This window comes from Canis lupus, chromosome 10 (genome assembly GCF_003254725.2).
Source record: "Canis lupus dingo isolate Sandy chromosome 10, ASM325472v2, whole genome shotgun sequence".
Lineage (NCBI taxonomy): Eukaryota > Metazoa > Chordata > Mammalia > Carnivora > Canidae > Canis > Canis lupus.
The window spans coordinates 13,753,500-13,772,080 of record NC_064252.1 but is presented as its reverse complement, the minus strand read 5'-3'; the positions used below and the strand labels follow the sequence as shown (position 1 = coordinate 13,772,080).

Genomic DNA, 18,581 nt, shown 5'->3' with positions numbered 1-18,581 from the left:
TTATTTGAAGTTATGTATCTTATTTTCATATGAATTTTTTTAAATATGTAACTAACGCATCAAGAACTTTGAATTTATGGATATCATCGCCTTAAACGCTTCCTTTTGTAAATAAATCAGGTACTTAAAAGAGAGTCCGTTAAAAAATAAAATAATTCTAAAAAACACACACATTTACATTACACTTGCTGTGTGTGCCAGTGAATGATGGGGACTGAGCTCCCCGTGTCCAGTTCACAGGGGTCGTGAAGAATAACAGCAAGAACAATTACAATAGCCCTAAGAATTATGACTCTGCTACACTCCACCCTAATGACTTTAGGGTGGGGTACCAGGGTGGCTCCGTCGGTTGAGCCTCAGACTCTTGGTTTCAGCTCAGGTCTCAGCTGAGGTTCTCTCCCTCTGCTCTCCTCCCCACTCCCTACATGCTTGCGCTCTCTCTTTCTCTCTCTCTCTCTCTCAATAAGCAAATAAAATATTTCTTTAAAAAATAACTTTACGGGCAGCCCAGGTGGCTCAGCACTTTAGCACTGCCTTCAGCCCAGGTCATGATCCTGGGGTCCCGGGATCGAGCCCCGCGTCAGGGCTCCCTGCATGGAGCCTGCTTCTCCCTCTGCCTGTGTCTCTGCCTCTCTCTTTCTCTGTCTCTCTCATGAATAAATAAATAAAATCTTAAAATAAAATAAAATAACTTTAGGGCTCTGGGTATACCAGCTTCCATTCCTGGTCACTGTGTAAGGTTGGTAAAATGATTATGTCCATTTGCAGAGAAGAAACTGAGGCCCAGGGAGGTTAAGATAGCTCATCAGAGAGCCACTTGGGTGCCTTAGGGGTCAAGCATCGCCTTTGGCTCAGGTCGTGATCCCTGGGTCCCAGGATCGAGTCTCACATCAGGACCCCCACAGGGAGCCTGCTTCTGCCTCTACCGATGCCTCTGCCTCTCTGTCTTTTTTTTTTTTTTTTCCTTTAGTCCTTAAAGTTACTAGTGCCTTCTGTGCATCAGGCAACTTCTAGCCTTTTTTTTTTTCTCTTTTTTTTTTTAAATTTATTTTTTATTGGTGTTCAATTTACTAACATAAAGAATAACCCCCAGTGCCCGTCACCCATTCACTCCCACCCCCCGCCCTCCTCCCCTTCTACCACCCCTAGTTCGTTTCCCAGAGTTAGCAGTCTTTACGTTCTGTCTCCCTTTCTGATATTTCCCACACATTTCTTCTCCCTTCCCTTATATTCCCTTTCACTATTATTTATATTCCCCAAATGAATGAGAACATATAATGTTTGTCCTTCTCCGACTGACTTACTTCACTCAGCTCTCTGTCTTTCATGAATGAATGAATAAATGAATGAATAAAATAAAATAAAATATAATAATAAAATAAAATAAAATAAAATAAAATAAAAAAATAAAAATAAAATAAATAAAATAAAATAAAATAAATAAAATAAAATAAATAAAATAAAATAAATAAATAAAATAAAATAAAATAAAATAAAATAAAATAAAATAAAATAAAATAAAATAGATAGCTCATCAGAGGCCACACAGCCAGGAGCAGAGAGACAGAATGGGGATGCAGTACAGGCATCGTGCCCAGAGTCCATGCCATACCATCCAGCCTCTCACAGCAATATTAAGTTGGGAGATGGATATGGCAAAAATTATGGGGTGGGACCCTAATTTACTCGGGTTTGGGAAACAACGCAGTAAAAAGCAATTCCTGTATAAGAGCAACCAAGGCCGCGGCAAATCTGTAACATCCACGTAAGGCTGTGGGAAGCAGGGACAGGCGAGAGGCAAGACCGTTAGGGAGCCTGTAAACCAGCTAAACAGCAACACGCGGCATCATGTAATCAGGCCCTAAGTCAGTGGCACTGGTGGGTGGCCCTCAATCTCCCGCCCTCCCGTAGTAACAGATGTCGTGGGTGAGGGTCACACGAGGGGCACTCCCATCGCACCAGTTGCGGTCGTCCGTGTCCCTGCTCTCAGCCGTCCACTCTCTAGCCTGACACACACATGATCTAGGATGAGCGATTAGAGGGAAGGTCTTGATCACTCCTACCATCAGGACTCAGAGGGGAAGAAAGGATGGACTCTGAGAGGCGAGGGACGGAGGGACAGAACCTGCGCAAAGGTGTGGGGAGCCCACGGGGAGCTCGGAGGTTGTACGGCACAGCGCACCACCTCAGAAAGCCAGGCCAGGGCAGGGAACTGAGGTTGAGTGGTTCAGACCCGGCCCGGGTCAGCCAGAGATCAGCAGACCATGGCCTGGCGTCCAAACCCCGCTGGTTTGCGTGCGCCCCGCAAGCCAAGAAAAAATTTTTACGTTTCTTTAACTGTCACATAGAAACAGTTATATGAGGACTGGCGGAAGGGCCTCAATGTTGCCTCTGGGCCCACAAAAATGAAAATATTCATGATCTGGCCTTTACCAAGAAAAGCAAAAAAAAACAAAAACCATGTCCAACCTCAGGAAAATAAAAGGGGAACCACTGATGGCTTCTGAGCGGAGGTGCCAGGAGGACACGATGCTTTAGGAAGCTTCCCCTGGAGGCGGTGGTCCAGAGAGTAAGGGGGAGAAGATACAGGCATTGGGGGTGTAAAATAGGGGCCTCAATTTGGGGTAGGGGCAGTGGGACGAAGGCAAAGCACAGGCTCACGAGGGTAGTAAAGCTAGAGGCGGCAACACTGGAGGCCCCGTAAGCTAACAGCCCAAAGGACCTGGGACCGTGGCAGGAGGGGCTCCGCAGGTGTGACCAGTTAAGGGTTTTTCAAGGAGGCAGTTATCCCAGATTACTCTGGGGGGTCTGATATAATCACCGGGATCCTTGCAAGAAGGGTCACAGGAGGGTCACAGGGAAAGAAGGAGATGTGACGAGAGCCATGGAGCCGAGGAATGTGGGGAGACCCCAGAAGCTGGAAGAGGCAGGGCTGCGGAAGCACCTCCAGAAGGAATGTGGCCCGACCAGGACCTTGGCGCTAGACCTCTCGTCTCCGGCACCATAAGGTAGCAGGTCTGTGTCACTGTAAGTCACCGGGTTTGTGGCGACGTGTTACAGCAGCCGCGGGACACTGTCCCACAGACGGATTGTGTGCCGGGAGGCTGGGGGGGCCTGGGGGGCCTGATGAGGCTGCAGGATACAGGGTCCCCCGTGCAAGGAGGGTGGGCAGGAAAGAAGGAAGGCGGCAGCTTTTGGGTTCACAGCTGCTCTCTGGGGACAGGGAGGGAAAGGACACAGGAGCTGGTGGGGCAGCTGGCAGCTGAGCCCACCCACGGCCCCCGGGGCCAGGCATGAGGAGGGGGCCCACGGAACTGCACCTGGGGCCACCCATGTCTCGGAACAGTCCCTGGCACAGCACATATGTGTGACAGCACTTCCTGGCTCACAGACTGCCTCCCCCCCCACCCCCCACACCCAGGCCCGCCGCTGGCTCCCTGTCCCCCGTCCCCCGATGTTTCACCCACGTGGCCGCTTAGCAAAGCACATAAAGTGTCACGTGCGAGGTCATTGCACCCCCACACGGCTCCCCAGGGCAGCTCCTGGATCAGAAACAGCCCCAGGCTGTACCTGCCGAGGACGTCCTGTGGGGTTCGCCCCCCCAGCAAGCCAGCAAGGGCTGAGGCCCTCCATGCACGGGAGCCGGGGGCTCACTGGCTGCTCGGGGCTCCTGTCCTGCAGGCACAGTCTTCCCCCATTTGTCAGAAGGGCCACTGGTGCATCATGTGCCCCTGGGGGAGCAGTGTGTCCTGGGGGGGAGCTGTGTGCTCCTGGGGGGAGCAGGGCGCAGCCTGGTGCATCATGGGGGGACAGTGTACAGGGGGTAGCATTAGGGGGGCAGTGTCCCTGGGGGCGGGGGAGCAGTGTCAGTGGTGGGGGAGTGTCCCCGGGAGCAGTTTAGGGAGGTGAGCAGTTTGGGGGGGACAATGTCCCTGGGGCCGGGGGCAGTTGGGGGGGGCAGCGTCCGGGGCCGGGGACTCACCTCTGAGGAAGGCCGACACGTCCTGCAGCTGCGGCACGTTGTCCTCGCGGTAGCCGCAGTGCTGGGTCAGCAGCGGCAGGTTGTCCAGGTGCTCGCGGCAGGCGTGCGTGGGGTAGAGCTTGCACAGCTCCCGGAACACCACGCCCCAGGTGCGCGTCTCCTCCGCCGTGTACTGCACCCTGGGGATGGGCTGCCCGCTGGGCCGGGACACGGTGGTCAGTCCCAGGCGGCCCGGCCCCTCCCGCGGGCCCGGCCCCTCCTGCAGGGGGGACGCCGGGCCCCTTCCAGGGTCCCCCCGGGGGTTTAGGCCTTTAGCATCACCTTTACGGACCTGAGACCCGAGCAGGGACGGGCAGAGGGCCCCGGAGAGGCAGGCCCCCCACAAGCAGGGACCCCAAGGGGGCCCTGAGCCCAAGGCACACGCTCAACCACTGGGCCACCCTGTGCCCCAAGAACTACCTGCCACAGTGTTGTGTGCGGATTTGGACTTCCACATAAGCGATTCGACTAAGCCCTATTTCACTCGTCCTCATGGGGGTGTGGTGGGGTCTGCATCCCTGCCCCGCGCCAGAAGCCACTGAGCACCCGCGTTCACAGAACTGGCCCAGGTGCACAGTGGGGCTCTGGAAGCCTCGGCTGCCGCCACCCAACCATGGCAATAAACGGACGTCGTCGCTGGAAAATGAAACTGCCTGTGGGTTCTCTCCGGCCCTTGCAGGGAAACCACCCCAATCTCTGCGTATAATTTTGAGATATTTTTTCATTCGGTGAGTAAAATGTCCAGGAACTGCTAAAAAACAACCAGACTCAATCCTTAGGGGGCACCTGGCTGGCTCAGGCACAGGGCCCGTGACCCTGGGTCTCGGCGCGGTGGGTCTGAGCCCCACATCGGGTGTGCAGAGTCCTTAAAAATGAAATCTTCGGAGATCCCCGGGTGGCTCAGCGGTTTAGCACCTGCCTTCAGCCCAGGGCATGACCCCAGGGTCCCGGGATCGAGTCCCACACCTGGCTCCCGGCATGGAGCCTGCTTCTCCCTCTGCCTGTGTCTCTGCCTCTCTCTCTCTCTCTCTCTCTCTCTTTGTGTCTCTCATGAATAAATAAATAAAATCTTTTAAAAAAATGAAATCTTTTTTAGAAAACCACACTGAATTCTAAAGTAAGGGGTTTGCAAAGAGCACAATAGGGGCGCTCGTTAGGCACCACACTCCTCCTCGCTTTAGGAGGGGGGTCAGCAAACCTTCCCTGCAGAGCTGCAGAACGTGACAATAGGGAGCTCCTGTGTGCCCCGCGGTCTGTGCCACGACCGTTCCTCGCACCTCAAGACAGCGAGACAGCGCGCACACCAGCAGACCTGGCTGTGTCCTGACCACACTTTGGGGCAGTGGGCTGGATCCCCCAGGGGAGCCCCCTGGGTCAGGGGAGGGAGAGGAGGCCGCGGGCTGGCCAAGGGGAGCATCCTGGCGGGCCGGGTGGGATCCCCGAGATCCCGGACAGACAGGTGCTGAGGAAGCGCCGCTGTCCCCTGTCCCCGCAGGAAACAGCCCGAAGCAGCTGGACCCCCCCACCCACCCATGGGTCCAAGCTTCACCAGCCCTTGTTGGCAGCCTGGAATCCGAACTTAGCTTCTGGTTAAGACACTCGTTTTAAAAGTGAAATTGGGGTTTTGAGACAACCTTTCACGACATAGCCAACAGCCAGAGGCAGCACTGCAGGCAGCTCTGCCCCGTGCTCCACGGGCACACGACCCAGGGGAGTCTGAATCCGCACACGCCAGCAGCAGCGTGGCCTCTGCGTCTACATGATCCAGCCTGCAGGGCAGGGGCCGGGCCAGGAGCCCAGGGGGCCAGCGCTCAGGGCACCTGCAGCAAGCTGGGACCATGCTGCCCACCCACATCGGCCCTCACCCCTCCCTGCACCCTGCACCCCTCTATCCCCCGTCCCTCACCCCCCACCCTCTCTCCATCCTTGAGGCAGCAAAAAAGGGAAACAGGACGTAACAAGATGAGGTTAACAACCACCCCCACCCACCCGGCTGTCTCTACACCTCAGGGCACTCTTGCCAGAATGCCTTCTGTTCAAACCTTAGGTCCAAATGTGAGGTTTCTGACGCCCCAAATTTTTTTTTAAGATTTTATTTATTTATTCATGAGAGACAGAGAGAGAAAGAGAGGCAGAGGCACAGGCAGAGGGAGAAGGAGGCTCCATGCAGGGAGCCCGATGCAAGATTCAATCCCGGGTCTCCAGGATCATGCCCTGGGCTGAAGGCAGCACTAAACCACTGAGCCACCCAGGGATCCCCCCAAATTTTCATTCTTAAAAAAAAATGAACTGTGGGTACGGGAGGGATGAGGGCATAACACACTTAAGAAAAAACAAGAAGCTAGCATTTGCTTTCTCCGAGTGCCAAGGCTGGGGCTTACGCAAACCAAATTAGAGCAAGATTAGCCTTGTTTAAACCCAGCGGCTGATAACAAATAAGAAATTACAACCTGGCAAATATTTGCTGAGAAGATCAAGACCGCTAAAGCTTATAGCATCTGCGATAAGTTTAAGATGAGAGCTTGAAGTGGAGAGAGAAAAATAGAAAGGATGCAGGGAAATAAATATATAGACGATCTGCCTCCAGTTCCAGAAAATCCAACGAAATCAATTGGAGTCAGGTGAGCCAATAAAGCTAATAAGTCAATCGGAGAAGGACAAACATTCTGTGGTCTCATACCTTTGGGGAATATAAAAAATAGTGAAAGGGAATAAAGGGGAAAGGAGGAAAAATGAGTGGGAAATATCAGAAAGGGAGACAGGACATGAGAGACTCCTAACTCTGGGAAACGAACTAGGGGTGGTGGAAGGGGAGGTGGCCAGGGGGTGGTTGGGGTGACGGGGTGATGGGCACTGAGGGGGGCACTGGACGGGATGAGCACTGGGTGTTATTCTATATGTTGGCAAATTGAACTCCAATAAAAAATAAATTTATAAAAAAAACTATTAAATAAATAAAGTAACCTAAATAAATAAATAAATAAATAAATAAATAAATAAATAAATAAATAAAGCTAGTAAGAGCGGCGCGCGAGCAGCAGGTAGGAGAGTGGGGAGGCTGGAAGGGTAAATGGAATGCGGAGAGGCTGTTAGGTTGAATGTCTCCCCCAGGACGAGTCTGCAAACCTGGGGCATCTCGAAGGGGAGCCGAGCGTCGCCAGGAGCACGCAGTGAGGGACAGCCAGCGGGGGCTAGGACGGGAACGAGTCCTGCGGATCTGAGACCCAATAAGGAACGTCCAGCCCCGCTCTTGGGGAACTGGGTGGTCAGCGGCGAGCTCACTGTCTCGGCGCCTCCGTCCCGCCTGCGGGGCTCGCTGGCCGCCCCCCGGGCCCCAGGCCGCCCTGATGGCAGGGCACGCTGACCTCAGCCTCCCCAGATTCCACGCTAGCGCCTGGCCCCGTGACTACTCAAGGCGAATGCTGAGAAGCCAACTTCATCACAAAGCCAATGCTAATTTGTCCCATTTTATGCCTATTATTAACAGCCAAATTCCAAGAACCAAGAAAAAAAAATTTCCTATTTTTCTCTGTCGCTGATAAGATTATATAATGAAAACCCATTTAATGAGAGCTCACCGTGGGCCACTTTTCTACCATTTTTATAGTGGTTTTTATGAACTAATCCTTGATTAATCACTAACTTAAGGCCCAGTCCTCTTTTTTTTTTTTAGATTTTTTTTTTAATTTCTTTATTCATGAGAAACAGAGAGAGAGAGGCAGAGACACAGGCAGAGGGAGAAGCAGGCTCCATGCAGGGAGCCCGACGCGGGACTCGATCCCAGGACCGAAGGCAAGTGCTCAACTGCGGAGCCACCCAGGGATCCCAAGGCCCAGTCTTAAAGCCCAGCCAGTCTGGGCTGAATTGATCGGTGGATACCAACGAAATGAAAAATGTATTCCAGACCCCCACTTACTTTCACATCTCAAACTGAAATAAGGCCCAGAGGTAAGGATAGTTATACCTGGAACATCCCCCATGCAGCCGTAGGTAAGCAGGGTACCTGCTGGATCTGCAGATCCACACGGGCTCACTCAGTCTTCTCAGTAAGCTTGGAGGCAGGGCGTGGGGCGCTGGGAATGCATGCACGTTTTTAAAACTCCGAAATTTAAAATAAATAAATAAATAACTCCGAAATTTCAGAAAAATATACAAAAAAATAATTACAACTTCAAAATTGGACATTTGGAAAGATAAACACCATCCCCACAGGGAAAACAGGATGCATTGCCCGCCTTTGGGCTTGTCAGGCACTAGCATGTGTCGGGGTGAGTGAGCTGTAGGTGAGCAGGACAACGGGCGGGGGGCTGCTGTTTCCGGGGTCCGGGATATATCCCCATAATCATTTCACACCCATCTACAGGGATGCGTCTCAGGGTACGTGTGACAGGCACCGTATTTCAGCGTCCTAGACCCCTGCTCCGGCCAAGGCTAAAGTCACTGAGGGGCTTCCCATCCTAGAGAAAGCCCCGCCGCCGGAGCTAGGCCGCTTACCAAGAGGCAGCGCAGGGCCACCCTTGGTTTGAGCCCCGCGCTCCATGGGGAGGCTGCTTAAGGTTCCCTCTCTCCCTCTCCCTCCACCCCTCCCCCTGCTCTCTCTCTCTCTCTCTCTCTCTCTCTCGCTCACTCTCTCAGATAAATTAATTAATTTTAAAACAGGCAGCCCCGGGCAGCCCGGGTGGCTCAGCGGTTTAGCACTGCCTTCGGCCCAGGGTGTGATCCTGGAGACCCGGGATCGAGTCCCACGTTGGGCTCCCTGCATGGATCCGCTCCTCCCTCTGCCTGTGTCTCTGCCTCTCTCTCTCTCTCTCTCTCTCTCTCTCTCTCTCTCTCTTTCTCTCTCTGTGTCTCTCATGAATAAATAAATAAAATATTAAAAAAAGAAAAGGACCCACAGGGGCAGGACAGCCTGTGGAGGCCTCGTAGCATGCACTCCAGGAGGCCTTGCCACGTGTCCTCTGAAATGTGAGGTTCACGTGAGCAAGGAGCCAGGAGCCTGGAGATGTCTGCGACTCCAACGTGACGGGCCTAGGAGGGAAATGGGGGGCCTCAGAGGCCCTGCTTCTGCTCTGTCCATAGAAGCAGCTCCTGCTTTGTGACGGGCCCCGGACTCTCGTGGGCACACCCAGGGAAGGGCGTGGGGGCACGAACACTGACGGGGCCATGGCGGGGATGTGGGCGCCGAGCCCTGGGACAGATGGAGGGAAGGGTGCCGCCCAAGAAACCACGCACAGCACCCCGCAGGGGTCACCCTGTCAGAGATGACCTGCCCAAACCAGAGTCAGCATGGCCTGATCTGCCCACCATGGATGTCCCAGCATGGCCTGCACCTGCCCACTCTGGTTGTCCCAGTGCGGCCTGCACCTCCCACCCCGGTCATCCCAGCATGGCCTGCACCTCCCACCACGGACGTCCCAGCATGGTCTGCACCTCCCACCCCGGTTGTCCCAGCGTGGACTGCACCTGCCCACCATGGACGTCCCAGCGTCGCCTGCACCTCCCACCCCGGTCGTCCCAGCATAGCCTGCACCTGCCCACCCCAGACATCCCAGCATGGCCTGCACCTGCCCACCTCAGATGTCCCAGCATGGCCTGCACCTCCCATCCCGGATGTCCCAGCATGACCTGCACCTGCCCACCATGGACGTCCCAGCGTGGCCTGCACCTCCCACTACTGCACCTCCCACCCCGGACATCCCAGCATGGCCTGCGCTTGTCCACCATGGATGTCCTAGCGCGGCCTGCACCTGCCCACCCCGGACGTCCCAGCGCAGCCTGCACCTGCCCACCCCGGACGTCCCAGCACGGCCTGCACCTGCCCACCCCGGACGTCCCAGCACGGCCTGCACCTGCCCACCCCAGACGTCCCAGCGCAGCCTGCACCTGCCCACCCCGGACGTCCCAGCGCTGCCTGCACCTCCAACCACAGATGTCCCAGCCTGGCCTGCACCTGCGCATGCGGACGTCCCAACGGCCCTGTGGAACGCTCCCAGCTGCCTCGCTCCCTCCTCTCAGCCTCCAGCCGCAGGGGAACGAGGGCCCAGAAGGGAGAGGAGAGGCGACTCAGAACAGCACACACGCACGATGACGTGCATACCCATTCACTCCAAACAACGGGGGTGGGGGGGGACACATTTTGAATCACGTTCGAGATTAATCTTTTTTTAAATGAATGGCACTGGGCCTTAAATACCCAAATGAGACCTTACTAATAATTGAAAATGACAGCCAACTCTGTGTTGCTAAGGAACTTGCTTCCCAGCAGGAAAGTAGAATCCAACCCAATGCAGTTGGAAGTGGCGAGTGGGGGGAAATAAAACCTTTTTACTGCTGGTATAAACCCCAACAGGATGAGACTTCCTAGTAAACTAATGACATGGAAGTGTTATAATTAGATCTTTAGGGAGTCTCCTCCATTTATACAGAATTAGCTGGGATTCCGGAATTCTCCAGAACCACCAAAATCATTATTCACTGATTGCTAGATTACCGGGAAAAAAAAAAAAAAAAGAAAGGCAGCTTTCAGGAGCTTCCACTCACCACCGACTCGGTCCTCTTGCCAAAGAACTGGAAAGCAAGGCTTCATATGCACCGCGGGGGACGGACGGCGCTCGGGGACGCCCGAACCCAGGAGGCGGCGACCGCGGTCACCGTGGAATCGAGGCCTAGCCCTGGGAGAAAAACCCCTGGCATGAGACGTCCCGCGGAGACAACCAGGAACCTTCTTTGGAAATACTGAGGATGACCCCGAAAACCCTGCCCTGTCCCCACAGGGAGGACAAAGTAGAAAACGCAGAGACCGAACGTCACCGGGGGCAGGTGCATTGATAGTTCTTGTAGGCATGTCCTGAGCTTGCTCACATCGTGTAACAGATACGCTTTGAAAAAAAAAAAAACAAGAAACAAGAAACAAAAAAAAACAAAAAAACAGATACGCTTTGGATACTGAAATCTGGGGACACCGACCCACTGAGGCTGTACCCACAAGAGCTCTTTCTGCAACAACGCTTTGCTCTTATTTAACCATCTCCTTGATCTCCTCCGCCAGCAGGTCCAGCCACGGGCGTTCCTCTTACGCTTTTTTTTTTTTTTTAATTTGGGGGATTAGAAAATATCTGATCACAGTGATCCGCCCTGGCCATCCCCCAAAGTCCTTGCGGCTCGAATTCCAAATGCAAGACACAGTGTGTGCGCATGGGGCGGGGAGCGAGGCCGCGGTCCACGCAGGAGACCCGACGGGCGGGCGGTATTGACCCCAAGGCGGCAAGACTGGCTGAAACACAAGGCGGATCGTGTTTCTTGGGAAAAGGGTTGGGAGTGAGTGGCAAGAAGCAGACAAACGGTGAGCAGAGCATTGGTGGGGGGGCACGGGGATCTGATGGAAGCCGTCAGGACTGAACTCGCTCCCCACCGGGCTCCGCGAAGCGCTCCTCGGGCCGGGCCGGGCCGGGCCAGGGGACGCCTCCCGTCCTCAGCCCTTTGTCGCCTGGGGGAGGCCGTCCCTCTCATCCCTCTTGTCCCTCTGTCTGGGCCTCAGCTCTTCTTCCTTCCTCACCTGGGGTGGAGCTCTCTTGCCCGACGTTCCCACCTGGGGCTTTGCAGAAGGGAGAGGAGCGGGGCTGAAATGGGAAACTACGTCAGCGTTGCAACTCAGTGGCCACCAGCAGCTCCTCGAGGGGCTTGGACAGGCGCTCGGAGGAAATGTGGAAACCTGAAGGCAGGAGGTCTCTATCTCTGTGCCTTCTTGGCTTAGGACACATGCAGGGGCCGCCTCCACGGGGAGCATCCCGCATTCTGCGTGTTTCCAGGGAGCTCTCTGTGATCCGTCCTCTTTCCTTCCCACCCGAGACAGCATAGAAGGATACAGGAGAGTGAGACTGACATTATTCCCGCATTGGAAGAATAATCTTCATGTGGATCCGATGTCATTTTTTTTTAAAAGATTTTAAATATTTATTTGGCAGGGGGAGTGGCAGAGGGAGAGGGAGACGGAGAGGCAGGCCCCCCCGCGGGGCAGGGAGTTCCCACGTGGGGCCCCATCACAGGACCCCGGGACCCCAGGACTGTGCCCTGAGCTGCGAGCAGATGCTTCACTGACTGAGCCACCCAGGCGCCCCCCAATGTCATTTTTCTTTTTTTTTAAATCATCATTCAGGGTGGCTCAGTGGTTTAGCGCCACCTTCAGCCCAGGGTGTGATCCTGGAGACCCGGGATGGAGTCGCCACATCAGGCTCCCTGCATGGAGCCTGCTTCTCCCTCTGCCTGTGTCTCTGCTTCTCTCTCTCTGTGTCTCTTGTGAATGAATAAATAAAATGTTTTTTAAAAATAAAAATAAATAAAATAAAATCATCACTCACAAAATGTATTGCCAATTGTCACCGAGCGTCTGGGGCACCGCTCACACCCAAGGTGGCAGCCGGGCGCTGTGATGTCAGGCCGCTGGTGACCGCGCTGGTTCCTAGCACCACACCTGCCGGCCCAGGGGCCTCATGCACAGAGCTGTGCGGTCAGGGGGCACCTGCCTCCGACACCGGAGAAAATGTTGCCACAAGCCAGGAAAACAAACCCTAAGGGAGTCAATGGGTTCCAGTAAAGTTTAACCGGAGAGCAAATGCCATTTTTCTACTCATCTCCAAGAGGCAATGAGAAAAGTCTAAAGCTCCCGCATCTGATAAAGTCACACTTCAGAACTCAGACTGTAAAGGACACTCAGTCACGTTAGGAGGAAATGTTGTCACTGATACCCGGGGGCTGGGGGGGTCTTGGGGGGGCCGGAGGGCCAGGGGGCCAGGGGAGGCCACACTTCCCACTCATTAGCCTGCTAGATCCATCCCCCCATCACATCCTGTGCTCCTTGAAGGCAGGGATCTTTGTTTGCATTTGCATTTTCCTGTCCCCGCCGCCCAGAGTGGAGTCTGGAGCATCATAGGTGTTCAACCAACCAATCAGGCCAAAATAAGCCACAAATCTAAAGGTTGAGGAGAATCGTAGCCGCGTGTCACAAAGCCGCGCGTATCGCAAAGTCACAGATACGCACCTGCCTTACGTCCTCCCAGCCTCGTATTTCTACTGCTACAGAAAAAGCAAGCCCAGAAACTTGGAGATTTTAGGTTTTCCGGTAGCTCCCACTTACCCTCTGCGCCACGGGCTTTAGGCGTCAAGTGTTCCTTTCTGCGTGATTTTCTTAACCGGGGCTCCCTCGGCGTATCATACTCGTCGTGACAATTGTCATGAGCAAAGACAGCAGCGTGTGCAAACCCAAAGGGACACGAAAGCCAAACGTAGCCGACCACAGAGCTGTTTCCTTCGCTGCGCGTCTTAAGGAACAAACTTCCGGAGACGTTTTCGAGCTGCAGAGCACGACGGCCAAGTGCCGTCTTTCAAAACGGAGGCTCGCGGGTCAGCTCACGGATGTAGGAACCATCTGAGTCACATCAAGATTTCAGACCCCCCCGAGCTGTCCGGCCTTCGTCAAGGGGCTCCGTGAGCCCGGGCAGCGGGGACAGCTATGTGACCCCACAGAGCAAGTGTCGCGGTGCAGGCTCGGGCTCAGCGGCTCCCCTAGGCCAGCCAGGTAAAGAGCATTTGCCATCATGTATTTTATTTGCTTTTGCAAATGAGTTTTGCACACGTGAATTTTTTGCAAATGAGTCTACGGGCCCCAAGGAACCTTCAGATGGTAGCCAACAAGCACGTGGGCTGGTTTTGTTCACACTGTTAAGATCGGGGCCGCGCTTACGAGACATAATGCAAATCCAGCCCCGGGCGCTGGGAGCCCGCTGGAGGGGGGTCTAACTCCTGGACGTTACGTGCTGTTATGTGTCCCGAGCACCCCAGGATAGGGCCTCCCTCACTTTCTCACCTCGCAGGAAGCCCTCCTCTCATTCTAGAGGATGGATCTTCTCCTGCTGAAACTATTGTGCAATTAGCCCCGAGCAGCCGCGCCTTCAGGCCTCACGTCCATCGCTAGGCCCGTGTTCAACCCACCAGGGAGCGGAGCTCAAAGGAATGCGATCCGGACACGCACCGCGATTGTGGCGGGCTCGGGGTGACGGGGCCCGGGGTGGGGGCTCCGAGGCACCCCCGCCTGTAATCCCACACGTCTTGCATCCTGACCCATAGGGACAGGGGGGCCCGAAGTCTCCCGGTGGCGATGAGGGAACGTGGGTGCCCTGCAGTTCACGGCCCCAAGGGAATTAATACCAGCCGCCACCCATCCAGTCAGCGGTAGCAGGAACACGGGGGCACATCACAGGGAGGGTGTCAGGTAATGCTCACCTTGTGGAGCGGTCGACGGCGAAGGAAACTGAGGCTCACACGCCGTGCGATAAGACCCGACGGTGGCAAGCGGCGCCGCAGGGACTCGGCCATGGAAGGCCCGCTCTGCAGGCCCCTCCTAACCACCGCACCTCGGTGCGGGGTCCCGGGCACCTGACGCATGTGAAGCACTGAGTTTGGCCTCCATGTCCTGAGTTGAAAGCGAGGGCGTTGGGACGACCACACCACACTGGGAAGACCCCATAGTGTCACCCGTGAGGCTCCCAGACACCCGACGATGGCTCGGTGCAGCCGGATGCCCCCTCCAGGCGAGCGAACAGCAAGGGGGGGGACATTGCATCGTTCCCCTGCAGGGTCGGGAACAGGTCCAGAGATGACAGCCGAGCGCTCTTCTGGATGGACCCGCTCACCCCCCGGGACTCGCAGAGAGCAAGGTCAATCCTTCAGGCTCACCGAGATCATTTTAAGGCAAAAGACTCATACCTGGTTCCCGGCGATCAGCGTTGCACCTGGGTGCCACCCCGGTCCTTGTCCGTAAGTGACATAGGGCCGCACTGTGCTCGGGCTTTCCCCAGCCGTGGGCACCACGATACAACCACACAGCATCCACCGGGGGCACTCACGCACATCTAAGCCCACCGAGCCCAACAGGTGGAAATTTCCAAGTTGATTTTCCCTTTTGTCTTTCTTTCCGCTCTCAGGCCCCCTTCGTCTCAGCCGCTGAGCTGAACTTCAGGTAAAGAGAAACGCTTGGCAAGGAAATGACTGTTCTCTAAAGCCTGACATCTTCCAAATCCTCCCAAGGGCTGCGCATCCCAGGTATGCGGAGGACGCCGTAGCGAGCCCAAAAACTCTTAACATCGGTCATTTAATTCTGTTGCTCTTGTTTTCAACTTGAGCGCGGTCGAATGGAAGCTGAAGCTGCCACGGAGACTGAAAAGAAGGGGGACGGGATGGGGACGGGGGACGGGATGGGGATGGGGGGGCCTCTTGGGCAGAGAAAGATATTTAGATTCTGCAGAAGAGGCACTCTTGGGAGACCCTAACATGACCTTCCTCGGAATCCATTCCGGCCGTCGGGGAAATGACCCCAGCACCACAAATATTTGGATTTGTTCTACTCTTCAATTTACCGCTCCATTTCAGAGAAATTAAAGCCTCCACAGCTGGTGTCTATGCAGGAGCCACAAAGTACCCAAACAGCCACATAGATCCCCATTTTGTTCAAAACCTGGGAAAGCAAATCAATGGAGGGTAATGGAACGGGATAGAATTAGCTTACTCGGGGAGAAAACGTATTTGGCGGGTTTTCTCAAGAAGGGGGAAAAAAATTCAAGCTTGGTCCCACATCACAACGGAGCCCACAATTCATCCAGGTGACCATCTGCCAACGAGACGGGTGAGGAAAACAAAATTCAGGACAAAAAGTTGCAACCCCGACTTCAGTTTCCTCCCCTGTTAGGAAAGCATGACTTTCCCCTTTCATCCTTCTGCCACCTTCTATTTGTGATGTTTCCAGTTAAGAGTCGCCTATCCAAAAATAGGCAGTGTGGCGCTCACAACTCCTGCTAGTAACGGATTTCTTTTAGCTGCCTCCTGAAACCAAGCAGGATCCATAAATCATGGCTCTTCCCACACGAAATGAGAAATGCTAAGGTCAACTGAAACCTCTGGGAAGGTGGAGAGGTGTGGCCTCCGCAGTTACGGTTCTGCAAGTCGTGTAACGGCCAGGGCCCCCCGGGAAAGGCTCCGCATCATGAATCCTGCGGCGCAAACAAAAGCTAACTTGCCATAAAAAAAATTTTTTTTAATTAAAAAAAAAGGGGGACACCTGGGTGGCTCGGCGGTTGAGCATCTGCCTTCAGCTCAGGGTGTGATCCTGGGGTCCTGAGATCGAGTCCCACATCGGGCTCCCTGCTCAGTGGGGAATCTGCTTCTATGCCCCTCCCCTGGCTCATGCGCTCTCTCAAGTAAATAAATAAAATCTTAAAAAAAAAAAAAAAAAAAAGGATGGCAGTAGCCCCAAAGGCTTTCTGTGAGCTTATAGAGCGAACATAATAAGCCAAGTGTTGAACACGGTGCCCGGCGCTCGGCGGGAGTGTAACCAAAAGAAGCTAAAACTACCCAAATACGCCAGGGGAGGGGTCCCACCAGCAGCCGTTCAGAGACTGATCTGACGCGGGCCAGCTGCCCCCCACCCCCTGCCCCCTCTAATCTTAGCTGACACTCCCCTGCCTGGGAAGGCCCGGGAAGGCCTGGGAGGCGGCCAGTTTTTCAATTAAAGAAGCAACCCTGTGTACCTGAGTCACATGCAACTGAAAGGTGCACACATGCACACCTGCTTATAGGTGTGAAAAGCTCCTTTAACCCAGCCGACCATGGAGCCTGAAAGTCAATGATCCATTCACTCCCTAAAGGTCTTTTATTCATTTTAAATGAGCTTGACATATGATCACATGGAATCGAGGAAACATTAGCCACGTGATCCGTCATCATAGCAATCGTATCTGTCATAGACTCAACCGCAGCTTGTACGAGCCAGCACCTGGGCCCGTGACCACTGCTCCTCCTCCCAACCACACAAGGTACATAAGTACTATGCTTGTTTTCAGGTAAGAGCACGGATGCCCGGGCAGCCCAGCTGGCCGGGCATCCCACTCCTGATTTCGGCTCTGGTCACCATCTCGGGGTCCTGCGATGGAGCCTTGCATCAGGCTCTGCACTCAGCAAGGAGTCTGCATGAGATGCTCTCCCCCTCTGTCCTTCCTCCCTCCTCTGCTTGGGCGTGCGTGCTCCCTCACTCTGTCTCCCAAATAAATAAATCTGAAGGGAAAAAAAAAGAGCACTGAGATGCAGAGAAACCAGGTCAGTGCTCACGGCCATGGAGCACGAGTGGTGGAGCGGGAGTTCAAACCCAGCTCCGTCTAGCTTCAACATCAGACCTTCTGCCACAAATGGTGCCACACCGCTGCTTTCACGGGGATGCTTCTGCTCCTCATACCTTAGCACCCGTGTGGGATTGGATAGACCGGGTCTTGAAGACAAAATGGAGCACAAGCTCAATGCATATGGTAGCCAAGCTCCCCGCGGTGCTCAGGGAAGCCTTCCTCCTGGGTTGTGCCGTGGTGGCCCCTGCGGTGCAGCACGGCCGGGCCGCGGAGCCAGTGGAGCACGTCAAGAGGTTAGATTAGAAGAGGCATGCTTCCTTCTGGACAACCCGGCCTGAGGGAGGCCAGGTGCCCCCTCCTGAGGACACTTGGCAGCCCAGCAGAGGGACCCGTGTGGGAAGGAAACCAGGCCTCCGGCCAACCACCGTGGGAATGATCAGATCAGAAACAGATCTTCCAGCCCTGGCATCCTCTGGTCAAGAGGCTTCATGACTCCAGCTTCGTGAGACACCCTGATCCTGACACACCCAGCAAAGCGCCTCCCTAATTCCTGACCTTCAGAAACTTCATAAGATAGGACATGCTCGTCGCTTTAAGCTGCTCAGTTTTGGAGTCATTTGTGAGATCGAGCCCTCCGTTGGGCTCCACGCTCGGTGGGTGTCCACTTGAGATGCTTTCCCTCTGCCCCTCCCCAGGCTCTCATACGTACTCTCTCCATCTCTAAAATAAATAAATAAATCTTTTTAAAAAGAGAGAGATTTGGAGCACGCGGGAAGACCAAAAGGAGAGACCAGCTGAAGGAAGAAAAATTATAACAATATTAGCAAATACGCATCTCCTAAGTGTTCTAAGTGCTGTTATTATTTAACCTCACTTAGTCCCTATAACAATCCTTTAAAGCGGTAGTAGAGTTACCCCGGTGTACAGATAGGGAAACTGAGGCATCGAAGACAAATCACTTGGCGGAGTCACTCAGCTGGCGAGTGTTGAAAGCTGGAATCCTCCCCAGGCCGTCCGGTGCAGCTCCTGGCCTCCTAATCACACCACGCCCGGCCTCTCAGATTGAAAGAAAAACTGGAAAAAGCAAGGAAGGCCCGCCACGGGGGCCAGGGGGCTGAGTAAAGCCCAGGCTTTGGGTCTACACTCTGTGCTTATTGATTGGAGAGAGAGAAGAGTGCAGTTCGCTGGATCCAGTGCTCCACCGACTTGGTTTAATCCTCAGAATCCTCCCAGGAGAAAGGAGAGGTCATGTTATCCCCATTTCACAGAGGGGAGAACTGAGGCCGAGACACGGGTTCAAGCACTTCTCCCTGAATTTGAAGTCAGACGGGTTGTCGTGGCAAATGAGGGGATTTTCCGACTTTCAGCAAACTCGGGCGGGCGTGTTGCACGCG

General features: G+C 54.4%; 1 protein-coding gene across 1 annotated transcript in view; it reads right to left on the bottom strand.

Annotated features, from left to right (window-relative positions):
* TPH2 (tryptophan hydroxylase 2) overlaps positions 1-18,581 on the bottom strand; it is an 84,829-nt gene that overhangs the window by 48,426 nt on the left and 17,822 nt on the right. Inside the window, exon 6 of the mRNA XM_035696553.2 lies at positions 3,983-4,179. Within this exon, the coding sequence (XP_035552446.1) occupies positions 3,983-4,179 (197 nt within the window). The remainder of the gene's footprint in view (positions 1-3,982; positions 4,180-18,581) is intronic.